The sequence below is a fragment of the Myotis daubentonii genome, chromosome 15, assembly GCF_963259705.1.
Source record: "Myotis daubentonii chromosome 15, mMyoDau2.1, whole genome shotgun sequence".
Lineage (NCBI taxonomy): Eukaryota > Metazoa > Chordata > Mammalia > Chiroptera > Vespertilionidae > Myotis > Myotis daubentonii.
The window spans coordinates 54,814,543-54,834,860 of NC_081854.1; the positions used below are offsets into that span (position 1 = coordinate 54,814,543).

Consider the following 20,318-nt stretch of genomic DNA (forward strand, 5'->3'; position numbering starts at 1 on the left):
AGAAAGGCTGAGGTAGCAGGTCCCTTCCTAACCCCATCACAGATCTCAGGGCAGGAGAGACCCGGAAGTCGCACGTGGTCAGCTGGTCTATGAAGCCTAATGATGCTTTCCATGCCCAGGGCTCACCTATGACATCCCAGTGTCTGGGATGGGGAACCTGTGTTGCTGTTTTATTAATTTATTTTTTTCATGTAAGTATACTTGATACACCATCTTATACTGGTTATATTGGTTTCAGGTGCATGATACAGTGATCTAACAGTTGTATATCTTAAATTGTGATCAACCCACAAATTCTAGTAATCATCGGTCAGCATGGGCACTGATCACGTTATCGAGTCCAGTCCCCTTCCCCTTTTCACCCATCCCCTCAGCCCTACCCTTCTCATAACCATCCCTTTGGTCTCTGTTTCTGAGTCTGTTCTTGTTTTGTTGGTTTGCTTTGTTTTTAGATTCCAGGAATCCGTGTTGTAAAATGGAGGGAGACAAAAGGTGAAATGGGAAGGTGTGAGGTTGGGAGGACACAGGGGGAGGGGAACGGCGGGTGGGTGGACAAGACCATCATCAATGCTGCCCGGCCAGCGTCGCTCCGTGGTTGAGCATCGACCTATGAACCAGGGAGGTCACAGTTCGATTCCCAGTCAGGGTACATGCCCGCGTTGCGGGCTCGATCCCCTGTGGGGAAGTGCAGGAGGCAGCCGATCAATGATTCTCTCTCATCATTGATGTTTCTATCTCTCTCTCCTTCTCCCTTCCTCTCTGAAATCAATAAACATATATTAAAAAAAAAAATTCTACACGAGAACATCATCGATGCTGAGCTGCAGAGGCATCACATGAACGTGTGGATTCGCAAGAGAAGAGGCGGGAGAGGGGGGAAAAGGCCAGGGCCTGGAGGGCTCTGTGGACGCAGGAGGGATCTAGCCTTCCACTGCGGGCGGCGGAAGACGCTCACGCCTCCCGGTACATCAGGGCTGCTGTTCGGACCGATCCTGGGAGGGCAGAAGCCTCCGTGGGCAGACCTTGTGTACTTTTTCTGCACAGGTTCCCAAAGTGGAAATGGAGAACTCGGGTAAGTGTGAAGGGAAAAGGGAACGAGACCCAGTCAGTCCCAGCTGAGAACCTACAACCGGAAGCTGCTCTCGGGGGCCTCGAAGGAGCGAAGCAGGACGCACTTTTCACCCCGTCACCCCGTCACCTCTGCGCAGGAGGCACGGCCCCGCCTCCCCTTCTTTTCCTCTTTGGCCCTTCATGGGAGACCGAGAAATTAATGCCAAGAATCTGCAATGTCTGGCAACCTGGCCATTAAATTCAGAATTGTTTTCCCTAGAAAGACAGAGTCACAGAAGACGTGTCCTTCCAAGGAAACAGAAATGGTGAGTAACCAATCGTTATTGTGTGTCAGCGACCTTTTTCTGGGGGCGTTCCCGCCCAGGAACAAGGGGTAGGGCCGTCTGAAACGATGGGTCTCTAACACCTTCCCTGCTAACATATACACCCTGGTGACACGAGGGACTGCCAGCAGAGCCAGAATAGAAAAATCAAATACTCTGTCTATTTACACATGGCTCCCCAAAGCCACTCCTGATTAAAAATTGTACCATTTCAATCTTCCCACCGGAGAGATCTATTAACTAGGGCTGCTTGGGAAGCCAGTGAATTTAGGGTATAATTACACGGATCCTAGACAAATTACTTCTCAATGACCCCTAGACACGGAGCTAAACCGAAGAGGGGCGGCGGCTCATTATAAACCTACATGAAGGCTTCACTGGGAACAGGTATTGGGAGCAAAGCCCGGAAAGACCCGCAGCGTCGCCCGGATTTAACTTCAGCGGGAAGGAGCCGCTTCTTTTCCGAACTCCCCCTGCGTGTGTCTCACAGGAACCTTCCCCGCGGCACCTAACGCTTTCGCGGCACTGAGTCACCCTGTGACCCTGGACAGGCCACGTCCCTTCTCCCACCTCCATGTTCTCATCGGCGGGATGAGAGGCTTCGGCCAGGTGACTTCCAAAGACCCTCCCAGAGCAAATGCTCGGTCCTTCCGCATTATGGTCCCCAGAGCACACCTCCCCTCACCCGTCCTCTCAAGGCCAGAGGGGCAGCTGACCTACCTTTGGAGTCTCCGTACCGTCTAGAACAGAACTTCCCTTCGCGGACGCTCAGCAAACAAGTTCCAGGGCACGGAAAGCAGTGCAGTTGTCTGAAGCATCCGCTCTTGGCCCTTTTGAGCCCTCCCAAACCCCAAACACGATTTTAGCCTAAATTTAGGCTCTCCTCGAGTGCACCTTAACGTGCCTCTGGCAGGAGTCTAAGGAGGCCAGAGAACGAAGCGTGTCGCCTGTCACCTGGAAGAAGTCACTTGAGAGAAATGCACCATCACAAAGTTTCAAGGCACGTGAGTTGCCAACCACCTGACCCGACGGCGTGCATGTGGCCAGAGGCCTGGAGAAAGGTTCCGCTGCACAGAGCTGATGCATTCTGCTCACCCAGAGCCTGTGCAGACAGATGCTGTGGGGGGAGAGACGCGAGGTTACAGGGCCTCCAAGGAAGAGCGGGGAGAACATTCCTTTAACCTGTCCAGAGGTGCGCTTTTTTAAAATACATTTTTATTGATGTCAGAGAGGAAAGGAGAGGGGGAGAGAGAAACATCTATGATGAGAGAGAATCATTGATCGGCTGCCTCCCGCACACCCCCTACTGGGGATCGAGCCCACAACCCGGGCATGTGCCCTGACCGGGAATCGAACCTGGGACTTAGGCTGATGCTCTATCCACTGGAGCCAAACCAGCTAGGGCGAGGGGGGCATTTAAAAAACCCGGGTCCCAGAGATATCTACACTGCGGGGACAGGAAATGCTTATAAGGCATTCGGCCAAAGCTGTAAGGCTCTGAAGCCGAAGTGCCTACGTTGCAATCCGAGCTCTACTCATTCGTAGCCGTGTAGCCGTGCAAAAGCCAACCATCCTTCTTGCCTCCGTTTCCTTGCCTGTAAAATGATGAGAGCAGTACTTTGCCCATGGCGTTGTTGTAAAAATCGAATGAGTTCATACACGTAAAATGCTTACACCAGCCGGCACGTAGTAGGTGCCCCATAAAGGAGCGCTCCCAGTATTGCTGTTATGGTTAGAGAGACTTTGGGGAGGTTCCAAATCTGCAGTTCCCTCCTCCCGGGGATAACCGCAGGACAAACCTGTATCTATTCATGTGTCTGAATAAACAGACCTGTATCTTGGACAAACCTTGATCTATTTATTTAGACACATAAATAGATAAAGGCACTTGATCAGTCTTCACTACTCCCGACCACAGGAGCTATTCATTAAACATTTAAATTCCTTTCTGAGAGATATTCTAGATTTCAGAAACCGCCCGGTCACCCACGCTCTGGGAGGACAATGGGACTATTAAGCTGCGGGGCGGACCGGACCGGGAGCACAAAGACACCTTGTGGCCGCCGGGCCACCACACGCCACTGCCTCCCTTTCAGAGCGCGGCCTCCTCAGGAACGACGCGAACGGCCTCCGCGGTTGGCTCGCATCAGAGTTCGTGGATGCGATAGTTCCTAAGGCCCTGGCAAGGCCTTCTTAAAGAGCAGCGGGTCCCAGTTCCTCCCAGGAGGGCAGCATCAACTCCCCCGGGAGCAAGTGTCTTGGGGCCGCATCATTCATTATTCAGGACGCCAAGGCAGCCGGTGAAATTTCCAACCGCAGAACCGGTGCCTTGTTTCGGGCCGCGGGCACCAGGGAAAGTTAGAAAATAGTGTGGCGATCCTGAGGGGTATTCTGCGACGGGGGAATGGTAAGAAATTTAAAGACAGCCGTGGGAATTTCTTTTTCAAATCCCCTTTTCCAAAAGTCATTTTAGTATTAAAAAATAATAACTAACAACCACCACCAGATCCAATTAAACGGTTGTCAGAAACAGTGACCCTTAAAAGTTCCAGTTCATTCCCTCGGGCGGCATCTAGAACTCTGATTCTCCAAGCACCTCTCAATACACAAGGAGAAGACACAAAGTGATCAGGCGGATAAGAAGGTTGGCAGTGGTCACGCTGGGTCACAGAGTCAACTACCTTTTTAATAGTCCTGTTCTGGAAACCAATAGAGACCCTAAATACACAAAAACTGAACAACAGGAGGAAAATCGGGGTGGGCCACACACAAAATGTAGCCGCTGGTCTGTGTTCTGAGGGGATCAGACTTCAGGAAGCGCTAGAACGGGTTTGCCACATGCACCCTAGTAGTTCTAAACCCGCAGAAGGGATGGGGTGGGGGTGGGGGTGGGAGTGGGGGGCCAGAGCGTTTCCTGAACAGTGAGGACTGCCTGCTTACAGAGCCCACCTCGCTGGCGTCTGCAAGGAAGGGCAGGAGTCGGAACGGGATGAAGCCAAGAACAGGTCCCTATTTGACAAGACAGTGATGTCAACCGTAATAAAACATTTTGGCGAGACGGGACATGTGCACCTGGGGGAACCTGCAAAGACTTGACAGCTTTTGCTTTTCCCAGCCCTTTCTATCAGCAAGTTAATTAGAGCAACTGTACAATCTACTCTGGGCTTTAGACAAAGGCACCTGGCTCTCCGGGGGCACGGGAGGGACGAAATGACAGCCGTGCTGCCACGCGACCACATCCTCTCTGTGCACAGGGTGACAGTGAGCCAGACAGCACAGCAGTACGTGGCTGTGGCCAACCTAAAGAGGACACACACACACACACAACACACGCAACACCTGGGACCGCACACATACAAACCCAAGCACACAAACCCGTGAGCACACCCACGGGCAGGTCCAGAGCCTGCCCAGCTCCGGTCCTGCCCGCCTCGGGGCCGCGTATCCCCTGCGCGGACCGTACCTTCGCAGCTGTGACTGTACACGGCCACCGCCGACCTGTCCACCAGGTTCTCGTCGTGGTGCCAGCTCACCGCCATCTTCCCCATGCCGAAATAAGGCTCCTCCTTCAGGTAGGGCATTTTCTGGGGATCCATGAAGTTCAGCAAGGTCACGTTGTATGCAGACCGGCTCCGGATGTCCGCTTCGTCTGGCCCGTCGAAAATCCCCAGGCCGAAGTCGGGACCGATGCACACGGGCACCTCGTCGATGTTCGCTCTCTCTTTGGCGACCAGCTCCTCCCAGGCCTGGACGGTCTCCAGCTGCAGGTAGCTGTTGAGGCTGAGGAGGGTCTGGCAGGCAGTGGCGACCTCTGCCTCATGGTAGGTGATGTTGGAGCCCCGCACGGGCCAGGGCACCGTGAAGAGCCGGGTGTTCAGGTACTTGTAGGTGCAGCCCGGGTTGCCGACGAGGAGGCGCGCGACCGGGGTGAGCAGGTCTTTGCCTTGGACCCTCACCAGGTCCCGGGCCAGGCAGCCGTGCTTGTGCAGCGTGGCGAAGGCCGCCTGCACCTCTCTGTGCAGCTCCTCGGGCACGCTGCCGGCTTCGCGCAGGACGAGCTTGGGGTATTTCAGCTGCCACTGCAAACCAGAGCGAGAATGAGTGTCGATTTTAGCCTTTGCAGAAGGATGTTTCTTTGTAAGCATTAGGGGAAATCTAAAAAGAAATAATTGTCGCCCGGCCAGCGTGGCGCAGTGCTTGAGCGTGGACTCATGAACCAGGAGGTCATGGTTCGATTCCCGGTCAGGGCACAGGCCCGGGTTGCGGGCTCCATCCCCAGTAGGGGGCATGCAGGAGGCAGCCAATCCATGACTCTCTCTCATCATTGATGTTTTTATGTCTTTCTCCTTCTCCCTTCACCTCTGAAATCAATAAAAATATATATATATTTTTAAAAAGATGTACATTCATAGGACTGTACAGTAAATTTGATAATAGGCAGATGACTAAGCTTCAGGGTATTTTTGAACAGGGTGGGGAGGGAAGGGCACTTCTCGGTGAAAACGTAAAACGAATCAGCAGCTAAGAAGAATATGTGCTGGTCATTAGGGCTGTTTACCAAATAGTTCTGGACTCGTCCCGTCCCCCATGTAGAATGACGCCCGCTGGCCCCTCGTGTTGGGTGAAGCCTAGGACCACTTGTGCTCAATGAGGAATGATGGCTGTCACTTCTAGCCTAGAGCGTTTCATCGCCAGTGCCAGACCCTCCGGAACCGTCTTCCCTTTGGCACAGTCACCAGCCGGCGGCTGCCTGAACTCCTCAGGGGCTCCTTTAACGGGTAGCGACTTCCCGCCGGCACACACATGATGTGTGACATGAACAAGCAACATTGCTGGGGGAAGCCGCTGAGATTGAGGGGCTGTCTGTTACTGCGGCGTTACCTGGCCGACCCTGGCTGGTGTGGCAAACAGAAGGCAGGAAGGAAGTCTCGGGAAGTAGTAGAAGCAGCAGAAATCAGAGGCAGGTCTGAGTGGGGGGAAGTGGGGTAGCAGGGAAGCACAGTGGGCATGCCTTGCTTCTCGGCGTGCCCCTCTAAGGTGTGTGATCATAAATTTAAAGCAACGCAGAGCGGAGTTGGACGGCACGCCCCTGGGGACGGCCACGGAGGCTGTCGGGCACCCGTTCGGATTTCCCAGTTTCTAGCCCTCGTTTATCCAGATTGGAAATGAAAACAGAAATATCTCCCTCTCCATTTGCACAGCTCACGGAGGCGGCGGTGTAAACCAGTGAGCAAGACACAGAACCTTCTGGCGCCACGACAGTCACTAGTTTTACCGCTAAACTGGTTATCCTCGGAGCAAGTCCCCCAGGTGAAGCACCCGGCTACCTGGAAGATAGCTGAGGAGGAAGTGTCCCCACACGGTAACAGTTCCACTGTTACTGCCAGGGGCCTTCACGCGAAGCATAAAGAAAATTAAGGTAATGCCCAGGAACTCTGTTTACAACACACTGCTTCAGAGAGAGAGAACGGACAGAAGACATACACACACACCACTCTTGCTGGTATTGTTCGATCTACACTGTGGCTGGAGACCATAGAAAATACATTTAACACAGGGGAACTGTAACTCTGAGGGCCTGGGAAATTCACGTAACCATGAGGATCACATGTAAATACGTCGACGTTAAAAACAGCATTCTACTTGGAAGAGTGCATCATGGGGAAAGAGAGAAATGTATCAAGAGTATAAGGATATTCATCCTATGTTTTATGATTAAAAACTGTACACGGAAATGCCCAGCAGCAGATTAGAAGGGAATCAGTACATCATTCATGTCGAGAAGTAGCAAAGTGACACACTTTAGAAGAATTTTTGTATCATTCTATGTAAAAAAACAAAACACAAAACAACTATTTTACAAGAAATTGGTAACAAGATAATTAGGCAATCGGATCCTAGTTTCATTTCAAAAATGAAGATATGTAAACACTCACAGAAAAAAAAAAAAAAAAGACGGAGAAAAATATGGCCCAAAGTTTAGGGTGCTTATCTCTGGGGTAGTGAACTTGGGCATAATTTCAATTGTCTTCTTTAGATAGCTGTATGTTTTTCAAATTTGCAAAGATAAATGTAGGCAATTTTGATTACAGTAAATACATATAAGAACAATGGGCTAATATCATCACTATCTCAAAAAGTAATATGCAAGAGAAAAAAAACATCGAACCTGAATGCCCTCTCTTAATATTTATAGAATAATTAGATTAGTGCCAGATACATAAAAGTGCTGGATAGAGTTTGTTAATTTCTTCTTGAAATAGAACAGCGTGTAACTCTGGAAAAGAACTGAACATCCAGTAATTTAATATTAATTAATTCTATTCAACAAAACAGTTCACGTTCCGTTTTGGACAGTTACACGTAGAGCATCAGATACCGCACGGTAATTGGAACAGCCGTTGGCAGATTCCCAAATACCCGGGAAAAATCTTTTTCATTTAATCCCATTAAAGTTTTTCCAGGGTGTGTATGCAGTCATGCAATTATATTAATAGTTGTTGGGCCACATAATATATTTCTTGAGATCCTCAAAACGACAAACAGGATGATCGTCTCGTTTAATAAGCATTTGGAAAGGTACTTGAGATATAAATCGCCAACGTGCCCGGCCTTCATCGACGGCTGGACGATGTGGATCTCTAGGTTCTCTGGAGAATAGGTTTTGTATTCTCCCTGCTTTACAGCATCCTGTGAAAATTCTACTCCTGCCTCTCAGATCAAGGGATGCTGCTGAGAGAATGTTTCAGACAGAGCGGTCAGACACGGTGCTAAGTGAGTAAGAAACCAGTCCCCAGAGGTGCTCCTAAGCGATGCCCAGTGGAACTTGGCCTAGGGAGAGTGAAGTAAAATTTACAACCTTCAAGGGTCTTGGGAAATGCCCTTCATTCAAAAGTCCTAGGATACATCGATCTGGTGGGAGTAGGTTTCTGAACTGGCCGTTCGTAGGTTCTCCTGGTAACACTTTACATCTTGCATTCTACAGAAATTCACACATGCCGGCCATGTTTTCCGTATCATTTTCCCTGCAAAATGCTTCTGACTTGGCAGCCATCCCCTGACAAATGGGCTCCACCCTTCCGTGGCCCTGGAGTCTGGTGATGGCATGTGGTTTGCTATAAAGTGATACACAGAAGTATGTTCGTTCCTTCGTTCATTTGATAGTTCTTACAAAATTATTTAAAGCTTAGCGAATATCCACTATGCACCAGACACTGTCTAAGGCAGTGATGGCGAACCTATGACACGCGTGTGAACTCATTTTTTTGGTTGATTTTTCTTTGTTAAATGGCATCTAAATATATAAAATAAATATCAAAAATATACATCTTTGTTTTACTATGGTTGCAAATATCAAAAAATCTCTATATGTGACACGGCACCAGAGTTAAGTTAGGGTTTTTCAAAATGCTGACACGCCGAGCTCAAAAGGTTCGCCATCACTGGCCTAAGGTGTCATGCATACAATGCTAACACAGGTCCAGGAGTGGGCAAACTTTTTGACCCCAGGGCCACAATGGGTTCTTAAACTGGACCGGAGGGCAGGAACAAAAGCATGGATGGAGTGTTTGTGTGAACTAATATAAATTCAAAGTAAACATCATTACATAAAAGGGTACGGTCTTTTTTTTTTTTTTTTTTTTTATTCATTTCAAATGGGCCGGGCTAGGCCCTATGTGATAGCATCTCTCCGTTTAACAGGACAGACAGAAATATACACGGAAAGTTAGAGAAAGGCTTATCACAGTGGACGTAGGAATGTACTGCTCTGGGGGCAGGAGATAAATAGTTAGGCAGGGGGTCTGGAAAACCTTCGTTTATTGAATCCATATTTATCGAGCACATACCACGTGCCAAGCACTAGGTACTGGGAAGACGGAGAGACCAAGCCTTCTATACTCTCTCGGGGAGCTGTTTATATATACAAGATAGAAACAAATACTATATATAGCTTGCAACTCATACGGTACTTTACTTATTTATCTAGTGCGTGCTTGTTTATTTCATAAAATATATAGCATTTGAGATTGTACTGCGTGCTGTGGGGAAACATAAAGCCCAGTAAGTCGGGCAGGGGAGGGGGGGGGGCAGGGGAGCGGGGTGAAGGGCGCTGCTTTACACAGGGTGTCAGAAGGCCTCTCTGATCAGGTGACGGCTGAACAGAGGAAGCAGGAAAGGAGCAGACAAGCCCTGCAGATACCTAGGGCGGGAGAGAGTGCCAGGCTGAGGGAACACTGAGTGCAAAGGCCTTGGGGGCAGGAGTGTGCTTGGTTTGTTCCAGAAAGAGCAAGAATGCGAAGGGGGAGGGGGGAGGGGGGAGGGGGGAGAGGGGGAGGGGGGGAAGAGGGAAACTTAGGTAGAGCAAAACAAATCCCTAGAAACTGACAAAGGTATTTCTTTTTTTTCTTTCTTTTTTAAACATATTTTATTGATTTTTTACAGAGAGGAAGGGAGAGGGATAGAGCGTTAGAAACATGGATGAGAGAGAAACATCGATCAGCTGCCTCCTGCACACCTCCTACTGGGAATGTGCCCACAACCAAGGTCCATGCCCTTGACCAGAATCGAACCCGGGACCTTTCAGTCTGCAGGCCGAAGCTCCATCCACTGAGCCAAACCGGTTAGGGCTGACAAAGGTATTTCAAAGGCCTTACCTGCTGATAGAACTCATCGTCTTTGGGGGTCAGATAAGGAAGCCACGTGTCTTCAAGCTCTTCGAAAAGCCTCAGTTTCTGTTTAAAAATAATAATTATTATTGGTGACTGACTAGAAAGTGACCCCAAATATAAGACAATCCCTTATTTTCCAATGAGAGAGAGAGAATACCAGAAAGTATTTAGCGGACTTGAATGTCTAAACTGTCGCACAGAGACCGGCAGGTGTGGCCCCATGGAAACAGCCCCAGGCCCATCCCGAAGCCCAGCAAGCACGGGTGGAGGCTGGAATTCTGTTTACAGCTCAGACTCCAGCTAAGACATTACGAAAGCAGCCACTTCTCAGCTCAGGTGAGGCCCGCGTTTCAGACAGATACAAAACATTAGGATTTGGAAGGCTGCATCGAAACAATAAAATTCTACAAGGATGTTCGCACTCCGGGGCCAGCAGGACATCAGTGGTCTTCGGGCCTGTGGAATTTGAATGTTAGCATTGCGAGCACTGTTACACCGATAGGACGGGAGGGAATGGGGGTCAGGAAACCCCTCAGCGTGAGGCCACACGGGTGAAATCTGCTCTGTGCATCAACACTCACAACCTGCAACTGGACCGAATAACTACCATGATCAGTAATAAATAACAATATTTATCCATTTAAAAAGAACTTCTGGTCACATTTACTTTTGGTGAAATGGATCAGGAATCAACAGCGGCTGACACTGGTAGTTCATGAACATGCCACGTTTCTTCAAAATCAAGGCTGCCTTATAAAAAAGCAGAGTCACGGACACGGCTATGGAGAAACGAGCCCTCCTCTCATTCTGGGGGGTGCACACAGTACCGTTCCCATCAACGTTCAAGCGCACGTTCCCTTTGCCCCAGAAATCCTACTTCTGGGGACGTGTTTCTGGTACAGAGACTCGTACTGTGTTCGGGAGAATGTGCGCACAAGTCACTCACCGGATCGCTGCTGGTAGAAGGGAAGCTTGGAAACACTCTAAAAACCACTTCCGTGTGCACTCGTAAAGGGTGGGATTTACGGCAGGTGAATTATACGTTGACTCAACAAAAAGATGAGAAACAATTCAAGTGTCTGTCCATAGAGGATGGTTAAACAAACCATGTACATCCGCATGGTCAAACGCAGGGAAAGAATAAAGGAGGACGAGGAAGCTCCTGTTAGGGAGAGAAAAGCTCTCCGGGGTCTACTGGGCAGTGAGGCGAGGGACCGAACCCCGCTTGAATGTGGCCACAGGAACACCAAGGACAGTGACAAGCTATTCAGGTGGTGACTGATGTGTAGGGGTGGAGGTGGGGGATGGCGAAAGGGGACAGGCGTGGAGCGAGACCATTCAAACTACTCCGTGTTATAGTGCCTTGGCTTTGAACTACGTGAACATGGCCTATTCAGCCTATTACCTAATAGCAACTCAGACGTATGACCCATTCATTCTTAACATGACGTGCAGATAAAGATGATTTTGGACTTAGTCTTAGAAAGTGCATACTCTGTGAGAGACAATGAAATATTGGGGGGGGGGGAGTGGGGGGAGCCATCACAGACTACACAGTGAAGAGGGGGAAACAGCTTGGACCATTTCTTTGTGCCCCATGCCCACCAGCTGGCAAACACACACAACGTGGAAAGGCACCGGGGAGTGGAGGTAGAAGGCCTCATGTTTGGCTGCCAGCTCTGGCTCCCCGGCCTGGCGTCCAGATAAAGCCACACAGCCGGCCCCACGGCACACTGCTCTGCTCACACGGCCTCGCCGTCACACTCGTGTCAAATACGTCAAGCTGCTCGCGGATGCCACACGTAAAGCCAGAGAAGATTCAAGCCTCAGACCTCCGGCGGGCAGGCGGAGCGTGAGGAGTCCCTCCCAGGCGGCCTGTGCCCACCTCCACAGCTCCGGCAGGCAGCGGGGGCACAGACACGAGACAGGAAGGAAAACCCATGACCTGTGTGCGAGGAGGGGGGTGTGGGCATCGTTCCCCCATACATACACATGTGTCTAAGCATCACATTTTAGGCCTTCCACGTAAACAATGTTACATGTTGATTATATCTCAGTGAAGCTGGGGGTGGGGGAGGATGTCCTCTAACAAAATCGAATTAAATATCGAAAAGAGAAATATATCTCGAAACTCCCCAAATATTTGGTCCAAGGAGAAACCAAACAAGAAATTAGAAAAGTTTTAAAATGAATAAAAATGAAAACGGAACATTTAAAAATTGTCTAGGTTGCAGCTAGAGCAATATTTACAGGGAAATTTGTAACTCTAATGCCTGTATTAACAAGAAAAATGATTTCAAATCAATGACCTCTGCTTCCACCTGAAGAAAATGAAAAAAGAAGAGCAAATGAAATCCAAAGCAAGCAGGTGAAAGAAAATTATAAAAGAGCTGCGTAGGAATCAATAAAATAGAAAGCAGAAAAGAAAATCAATGAAGCCAGAAGCTAGCTCCTGGAGAAATGTAAAAATCTCTGGCCAGATTGATAAGGAAAAAAGCACACTGAAGCCTCAATATACCAACTGAAAGCATAACAGGAGATATTATGACCTTTATAGCAATACATTTTAGAACTTGGACAAAACAGAAAACCTCCTTGAAAGATACAAATTATCTCAAAAAGAAGATAATCTGAATAGCCCTCTATCTAATAATGAAATTGAATTTGTATCTTAAAAACTGCCCACAAAGAAAACTCCAAGCACAAAACCTTCACTATGGAATTCTACCAACCATTTCAGAAAGAAATATCCATCTACATAAACTCCTGCAGAAAATGAATGAAATGCAATCCCCAAACCAAGCAGAATTATCACAACAAAATTACAGACCAATATCCCCTTGGGAATATGAGTACACAAGCTATTAATAAAATCTTAGCAAATGGAATCCAACAACACATTAAGAGGATAATACATCATGACCGGGTATTATCCCAGAAATGCCAGGGTGGTTTTAACATTTGAATATCGACAGAATTTTTCATATTATCACGCTCAGAGAGAAAAACCGCAGGGTCACTGAATTCCTGCAGCAAGAACATGAGTCAGTACCCAATGTTGGTCCTGGAGAAGTTCTTCACCCTGATATAAACAAGCCTGTGGAAACCACACACCTAACATCAGACCAAGTGGTGAGAGCCTCAAAGATTTCATCATATGATCAGGAAAAAGGCAACGACGCCTGCTATCACCCCTCGGAGCAAGATTGTACTTAAGAGGAAAGGCAGAAGCAGGATGGAGAGGGTCACTGGGGGCAAAAATGCGAGACATCTGTAACACTTTCAACAATAAAGATTTAAAAAAAAAAGATTGTACTGAAGGTTCTAGGGCTAGGCAGTGTAATATGGCCAGAAAAAAAGAAATGAAAGGCATCCAGACTAGGAGAAATACAGAATAGATAAAACTGTCTTTAGCCCTGGCTGGGTGCCTCAGTTGGAGTGTCATCCCATACATCAAAAGGTTGTGGGTTCAATTCCCAGTCAGGGCACATACCTAGATTGTGAGTTCGCTCCCCAGTCAGGGTGCAGAGGGAGGCAATTGGTCGACCTTTCTCTCTCACATCAATATTTCTCTCTCTCTCTTTTTCTCTCCCCCTTCTCCTCGCTATAAAAAAAAAAAAAATTAATAAAAATACATATCCCCGGGGTGAGGATTAAAAACAAAACAAACAAACAAAAACTGTCTTTATTTGCATATGCTATAAGTACCTGTAGAGAAAATCCTACAGAATCTACAAAAACACAATTAGAACTAATACTTTCAGCAAGGTTGCAGGATACAATCTACAGCAAGGACAGCAAGGTTGCAAGGTCAATATACAAAAATCAGGTATTTCTACATACCAGCAACCAACTATCTGAAATTAAGCTTTTTCAATAACACCATAAACAATAACATCAAAAATGATAAAGTACTTAGGGATAAACCTAACAAAAGATTTTCCAGTCTAGTATTTTTAAAAATTCCAATAAAACATCGCTGAAAGAACTGAAAGAAGTTCTAAGTAAATGAAAAGATTAACTATCTTCATGGATCTGAAGACTCAAGGTCAAATTGTCCCCAAATTGATGCAGTCCTAGTCCAAGATCCCTGCAGGCTCTTTTGTAAAAATTGGCACACTACTGAAATTCATATAAAAATGCCAAGACCTGAAATGGCCAAACAACTTTGGAACAGAAGAATACGTTGAAGGACTTCACTAATTATAAAACAACAGAAATCAAGACAAGTGTGGTACTGGCATAAAAGTAAATAAATATATAAATGAATGCCAGAGAATCCAAAAACAGGCCCACCTATTTGTGGTCAATTGATTTTTGACAAAGATTCAAAGTTCATTCAATGGAGAAAGAAATTTTTTTTTCAACAAATACTACTTGAAGAATTAGATATCCATATTTTTTAATTTAATCCACATCTTATACCATATATAAAAATTAACTCTAAATGAATAAATATATCAATGCAAAACCTAAAAATAAATGTAAATATAACAACTAAATTAAAATATTAGTAGAAGAAAATGGGAAATTCTTTTGAGTCTTTAGGTTAGGCAAGGCAAAGTTTTCTTAGATATGAAACCAAAAACATAATCCATAAAAGAAAAACCAGTGATAAACTTCATCAAGAACTTCTATTCTCAAAACTCTCAAAGCCAGAACTCTTAAGCACTGCTCTCACGAAAATAAAGTGGTCCAACCACTTTGGAAGACAATCTGCCAACTTCTCAAAGAGATCAGACATGTACCTGCAACATGGCAGCTTATATCTATACAAAAATGTGTACATAAATGTTCACAGTAGCTGTATTTGTAATTGCCAACACTGGACACAACCCAGATATCCATCAAATGAATAAATAAAAAAAATTCGTAGCATATTGAAAAATTAAATTAAAAAGAAATCGTAGTATAGCACCCAAAAAGTCACTACTCAAGAATAAAAAGGAAAGAATTGTGGGTATATACAACCATATGAATGGATTTCAAAATCACTATTCTAGGAGAAAGAAGACAGGACAAAACAAAGAGTGCCTACTGTTTTATTCCGTATTAGCAAAATGCTAGAAAATGCAAATTAATCAACAGTGACAAACAGCAATTGGTGGTTGCCTGGGGCCAGGGTTGGAGGAAGAGGGAAGTATTAGTAAGAGGCACAGAGAAACTACCTGGTGTAATGAATATGGGAGGTACCTTGATTTTTATGGTGGTTTTACAAGTACATACACATGTCAAAACTTAACAAGTTGTACAAATTAAACATGTACAGTTTATGGTATGTCAATTACACCAATAAAATTGTTCTAAATCAGGGAATGGCAAAAGTGAGCATTACCTAAATATGGTACATCTTGCCAGCAAAATTGGACCTGTTGGCACGTAGGACACAGACTTTTAAAATGTCATTCCGGTTTTTTCATTGCTTTAGTCAGACTTTTTACTACTTCTTAAGGCAATTTAAGTTATATATGTTTTTCTAGATAGGTGTCCAGTCCATCTAAGTTCTCAAATGTATCATGTTGTTCTTATTATTCTTAGACACCAGTAATACCAATAGTGTGTGTTCTTTTGAGTCCCTAACATTGTATCACACATGGCTTACCTCCTCCTTCTCACATTCTCATTTAGTTACTGTTTTAGTTTTGTATTCATTTTAAAACCAAAAAAAAAAAAAAAGTAGCATTTTAAACCCATAATTAAGTGCATTTGCCAACGCATTTCATCAATTTCTATGCTCATCCTTGTTTCTTGTAATAAAAACCTGCATTCTGGGCTCACTTTTCTTCTTACTAAATTATAATTTTTAAGTTTTCCTAGACAGTCTATGGATGGTAACTATCCTAGTCTTTTTTTTTTTATCACTGAAAATATCTACATTTTTTTCTCACTCTTGAATCAAAGACTACCTGGGTTTTAAAAATTAAAATGAACTGTAACCTTCCCTTAGCACTCTGAGGATTTTATTCCCATTTTCTAGTACCTGTTGTTAGTAATAAGAATCTTTCTTTTACAGATAATGTGTTGTTATATCTTGAGTCTCCTAACAATTTTTTTCCTTTATATCCCTTATATTCCATAGTATCAACAGATGGTACTACTCAAAGTATTTGAGGGCTCGTGTCTTTTTTTAAGTAAGGAAAATTTTCAACTCTTAGCTCCTCAAATTTTTCTTCCCCATCATTACCTTCATTCTTTTTGCTGGAATTCCTGTTAGTCATATGTTGGAACCTCTCAACTCTCTTAAATGTTCTCTCGATCCTCTTTTTAAATCTTTTATCTTTTTTTTTTTTCCTACATCCTGGCTGAATTCCTCAGTATTCTCTTCCAATTCACCAATTCTCTTTTTAATTGTTAGGTCTAAAGCTCATACCATCTATTAAGTTTATTATTTCTATGATATACATATTTTGGAGCATTTTGAAATCTCACTTTCATCAGCAGGACGTCTTTACTTACCCCTTTGAATTTCCAGAACATGCTTATTCTAGTCTTTGACTGACCTCTCTATAAAATTAATCTCAGCTACGTCGATCCTTTGTTCTCATTACTGATTCTGTTTGCTATCTTTACAAGCATTTATTTTCTTCAAGTTCTTTGGTATTTTGTTCTGAAGGCTCATCCTGAGTGGACTTTTTTGCCTTTGCTTTTTCCCCTCCTTCCTCTCTCCCTCCATCTACGCTCACCTTTTTCCTCATAGTGGTTCAGCAGCGGCCTCCACCGGATCCCTATACCCCCGTCCTGGACCAAGCCTTTACATTAAATGGTGATTCGAGCCTCACAATCTCTCCCCCACAGTCAATCAGACTAATTCAGTTTCTATTCTTGAAGGTTTACCTATCTTATCCTGCCCCTCAAAACCCTTATCTCCACATACAAGCTATTTCCGAGACCTGGTGGTCTTTTCTCAGTCTCTTTGGTGAGAAGTATAACTTCCCCTCCGCCCCTGGCTTCACAAACAGTTAGCTTGGTTCTAGCCCATCTCCAGGGGGGAAACGTTTAGTCCCTACTACCTCACGGGACCTGAACTCACAGTGGCCAAGTTTTGCTTCCACTCTGGGAGCCCTTGCAGGACCATCGTTTCAACCCAGCTCATCCCTGCTTCTCTTTTCAGTCCACAAGGACACCTTGTCTATAAGCCCAGGTGTGACTCCTTCCTTCTCTTTTATTCTTTTAATGAGTTATCTGTCCCTGATAAGTGTGTTTGGAGCAGAAGGTATACACAAACTGTGAGCTTACCATCTGACAAGAAGGCACAGGTGATTTCTTTGTGATAAAAATTCTCAGCAAGAGAATCATGAGGTGGAAAGGTTTGCTCTATTGACTCCTGGCTCACATTGTGAAATTGCCCTCCAGGGAAACATACCCACTCCCTGCCCATCAGCAGACAATGCCCACTTCTTCACATACTCACACTCCAGTTATTATCAAGCTCTTCAATCTTCGGCAAGTGGATAGATAAATAAAAAACAGGCTCACTCTAATCTACACCCCTTTGATTGCTTATCAGGCCTTGAGTAACTTCATAGTTAACTGCCATTTGCAGTAGCACTTTTGTGAAATTCCTGTGCCTGTCCTCTGTCCATTTTTTTCTTTTTCTTGCTGGGGTATTTATCTTATCCTGATTTAAATCTAAGAGCCTATACTTTGCATCCATGTAAAGACAAGGAATGTGGGTTTCATGCAAGTTGATTAGAATTCTCTTCACTTCTCTTTCCTTCTTTTATTATGATCAACTTTCCAACAAATTCATTCATTCCTAATGGAGTTCCCCTCTCCTGCATCCAGCTGTAACAAATATTCCAGCACTTACAACGCGTCCTCCCTAAGACAGCACCTTTCACTGTAATTCATACTTTCCCAAATACTCCACAAAGTTGGCCGTGGCATTCCATGACCTCATATATTACTCTTTCAAGGTAAATGTTTTTAAAATAAGTAAAACCACAGGTACAGAATATATACTTGAGCTCTTCATGTAATAATCTGAATATCAAACACTATTTGTCTCACCAACTTGATATTGAGTTCCCACCTACAATCATCAAATTTAAGAATGTAGTCCACGTTTCAAAAGGAAAAGAAAGTTTCCTGAAAAAGTATTTATGATGGAAAGCAGCTAAAGAGGATCTCAAAAGAAATAAAGGTTAAGGGTTGGTTGTGGGAAGGACTGACACACTGGGGGAGGATGGTTCCCACATCTGAAGACTGTAACATTGGTACCAAAGCAACATGTGTCTTCAACAAAACAAAATGTTGGATTCTTTACTCAGGGATAATGACTTGGAACACTTCTAACTTCTTCTCACTTCATTTGGAGCCTTGTAAACTAGAATTTCCTTGAGCCACTTCCAAGTATTTGACTGAAAGCAGAGATAACCACTTACCCAAGATTCCTCTTCAAGATCATAAGACCCGTGATATTGTAAATGGATACCAGAGAAGGGCAATACCATTCCAGACCGTAAAAGAGAGATAACAGGTTAATTAAAACTCCTTCAGTGCTACTGCTCCTACACTCCAGCTCCAAGGATCTAATAACGCAGAATGGAGAGCATTATGCTAAGCGAAATAAGCCAGTTGGAGGGAGATAAATATCACATGACCTCCCTCATTTGTGGAATATAATGAACCACATAAACTGATGAACAGAAAATAGATCCACAGACACAGAAGCATCGAACAGACCCTCAAACCTCAGAGGGAAGGGGTGGGGTGGGTAAGAACTCAACCAAAGGACTTGTGTCCATGCATATGAGCATGGCCAATGGACACAGACAATAGGGAGGTTGGGGCATGCGGTGGGGGGGGGAGGTACGGGGCGGGGCGGGCAGGGAGAGGTCAATGGGGGAAAAGGGAGACATGTAAAACTTTCAACAATAAAGAATTTAAAAAAACAACACCTCCTTCAGTGCTACTGCTCCTACATTCCAGCTCCAAGGACCTAATAATGCATCCCCTGCATTTCCAAGAGGAGAGAAAAAAACTCTCCTCTTGGCCACACCCATTTAGATGAAAAATAATTCCAATTCTCCCCGCCATAGGTCAGTCTTCAGGGACCGCCCCGCCTTGTAATTTCACATCTGCTTGGTCTGCTCGGAGGCCAGAGGTCAGCGCCTGGAGATTCCACCAGGGGTCTGGCCCAGCTGGGCATGAGCGTGATGGAACCGGGCACTTTCCCGCTGGCAGGCAGATGGGAAATAATAACACTCGAGACCAGGAGCATCTCCGAGTCCTCTGTCATTTTAAAAAGCTTGAACCATTAAACCTGACCAGACAACGTGCCGCGGGAAAGGAGCTGTCCGCCAGGGAGCGGGAATGACATCAGTAAGCGACCTCCGCGACCGTCCACTCCTCCGCTCTCTACCGCTGCGTGATCACATGTTAATACGCCCCTTGGGCGGCCCCCAGTGACTTACACGAGGCCGGAGAGGTTACTTTGAAAACAAGAAAACATCCCTCTGCGGCAGACACGGCGATTTCAACCGTTCCCTTTGTCCAGCCGCCGTGAAAGTTAAAGAAAAATGCCTGGAAGAGTAAGTGACTTGGTAACTATTTCAGGGGTTTACAATACAGAGTAGGTATTGCTTTTTGGTTTTCACTTATTCATTCCCAGGATTCCAGAAAGTCCACACGCACGCTCTGTCGTCGAACTTTCTTGACTGGGGCACCGAGGAGAGCTCCGTGCTTCATCAGCGGGTGCTGAGTCCTAGTCCGATATGTGCATTTTATGTTCTCGCGCTCCCTCTCCTAATTAGATCGCTAATGACAACTCAGGCACGCTGGCTTGTCCGATAAACAGTGAGTGATAATTCTAATGGATGTATTCTTCTGCAAAGCACCGAGGCTTGCAACAGAACCAAACCGTCAGGTGCCGTAATCTCATTACCCTGGAAAACACACGCTCCAAGCTGAGACGCACTCACAGAGGCCCGGCTTTGCACTCAGCTCTTCCTCCTGTAACTGCCGATGAGCAGCTATCTCTCTAAGTGGCCTCCAAACACTGGGCAGCAAGATGCGACGGCACAGCCTAAAATCATGGTTAAGAGCTTCAGCTCCAGAATCAGCCTTTATAGGCTCAAATCCTGCCTCTGCTAATCGCTAGCTGTGGAGTAGGTTACTTGAGTAAGTTCCTTAACCTCCCTGTGCCTTGCGGATACAGTAACCATACCTACCTCACAGGGCTGTTGTCAAGATTAAGTTCAGTGGTACAGAGACAAATGTATGCGCAATTCCTGTTACAAACCAAACACTACGT

General features: G+C 45.7%; 1 protein-coding gene across 2 annotated transcripts in view; it reads right to left on the bottom strand.

The window, feature by feature from the left end:
- The window catches only part of FTO (FTO alpha-ketoglutarate dependent dioxygenase), a 251,363-nt gene that overhangs the window by 174,641 nt on the left and 56,404 nt on the right, over positions 1–20,318 (bottom strand). For both annotated transcript variants that reach the window (XM_059668034.1, XM_059668036.1), the window contains 2 exons: positions 10,049–10,126; positions 4,858–5,473 (listed from right to left, as the gene is read on the bottom strand). In XM_059668034.1, the coding sequence (XP_059524017.1) occupies positions 4,858–5,473; positions 10,049–10,126 (694 nt within the window). The remainder of the gene's footprint in view (positions 1–4,857; positions 5,474–10,048; positions 10,127–20,318) is intronic.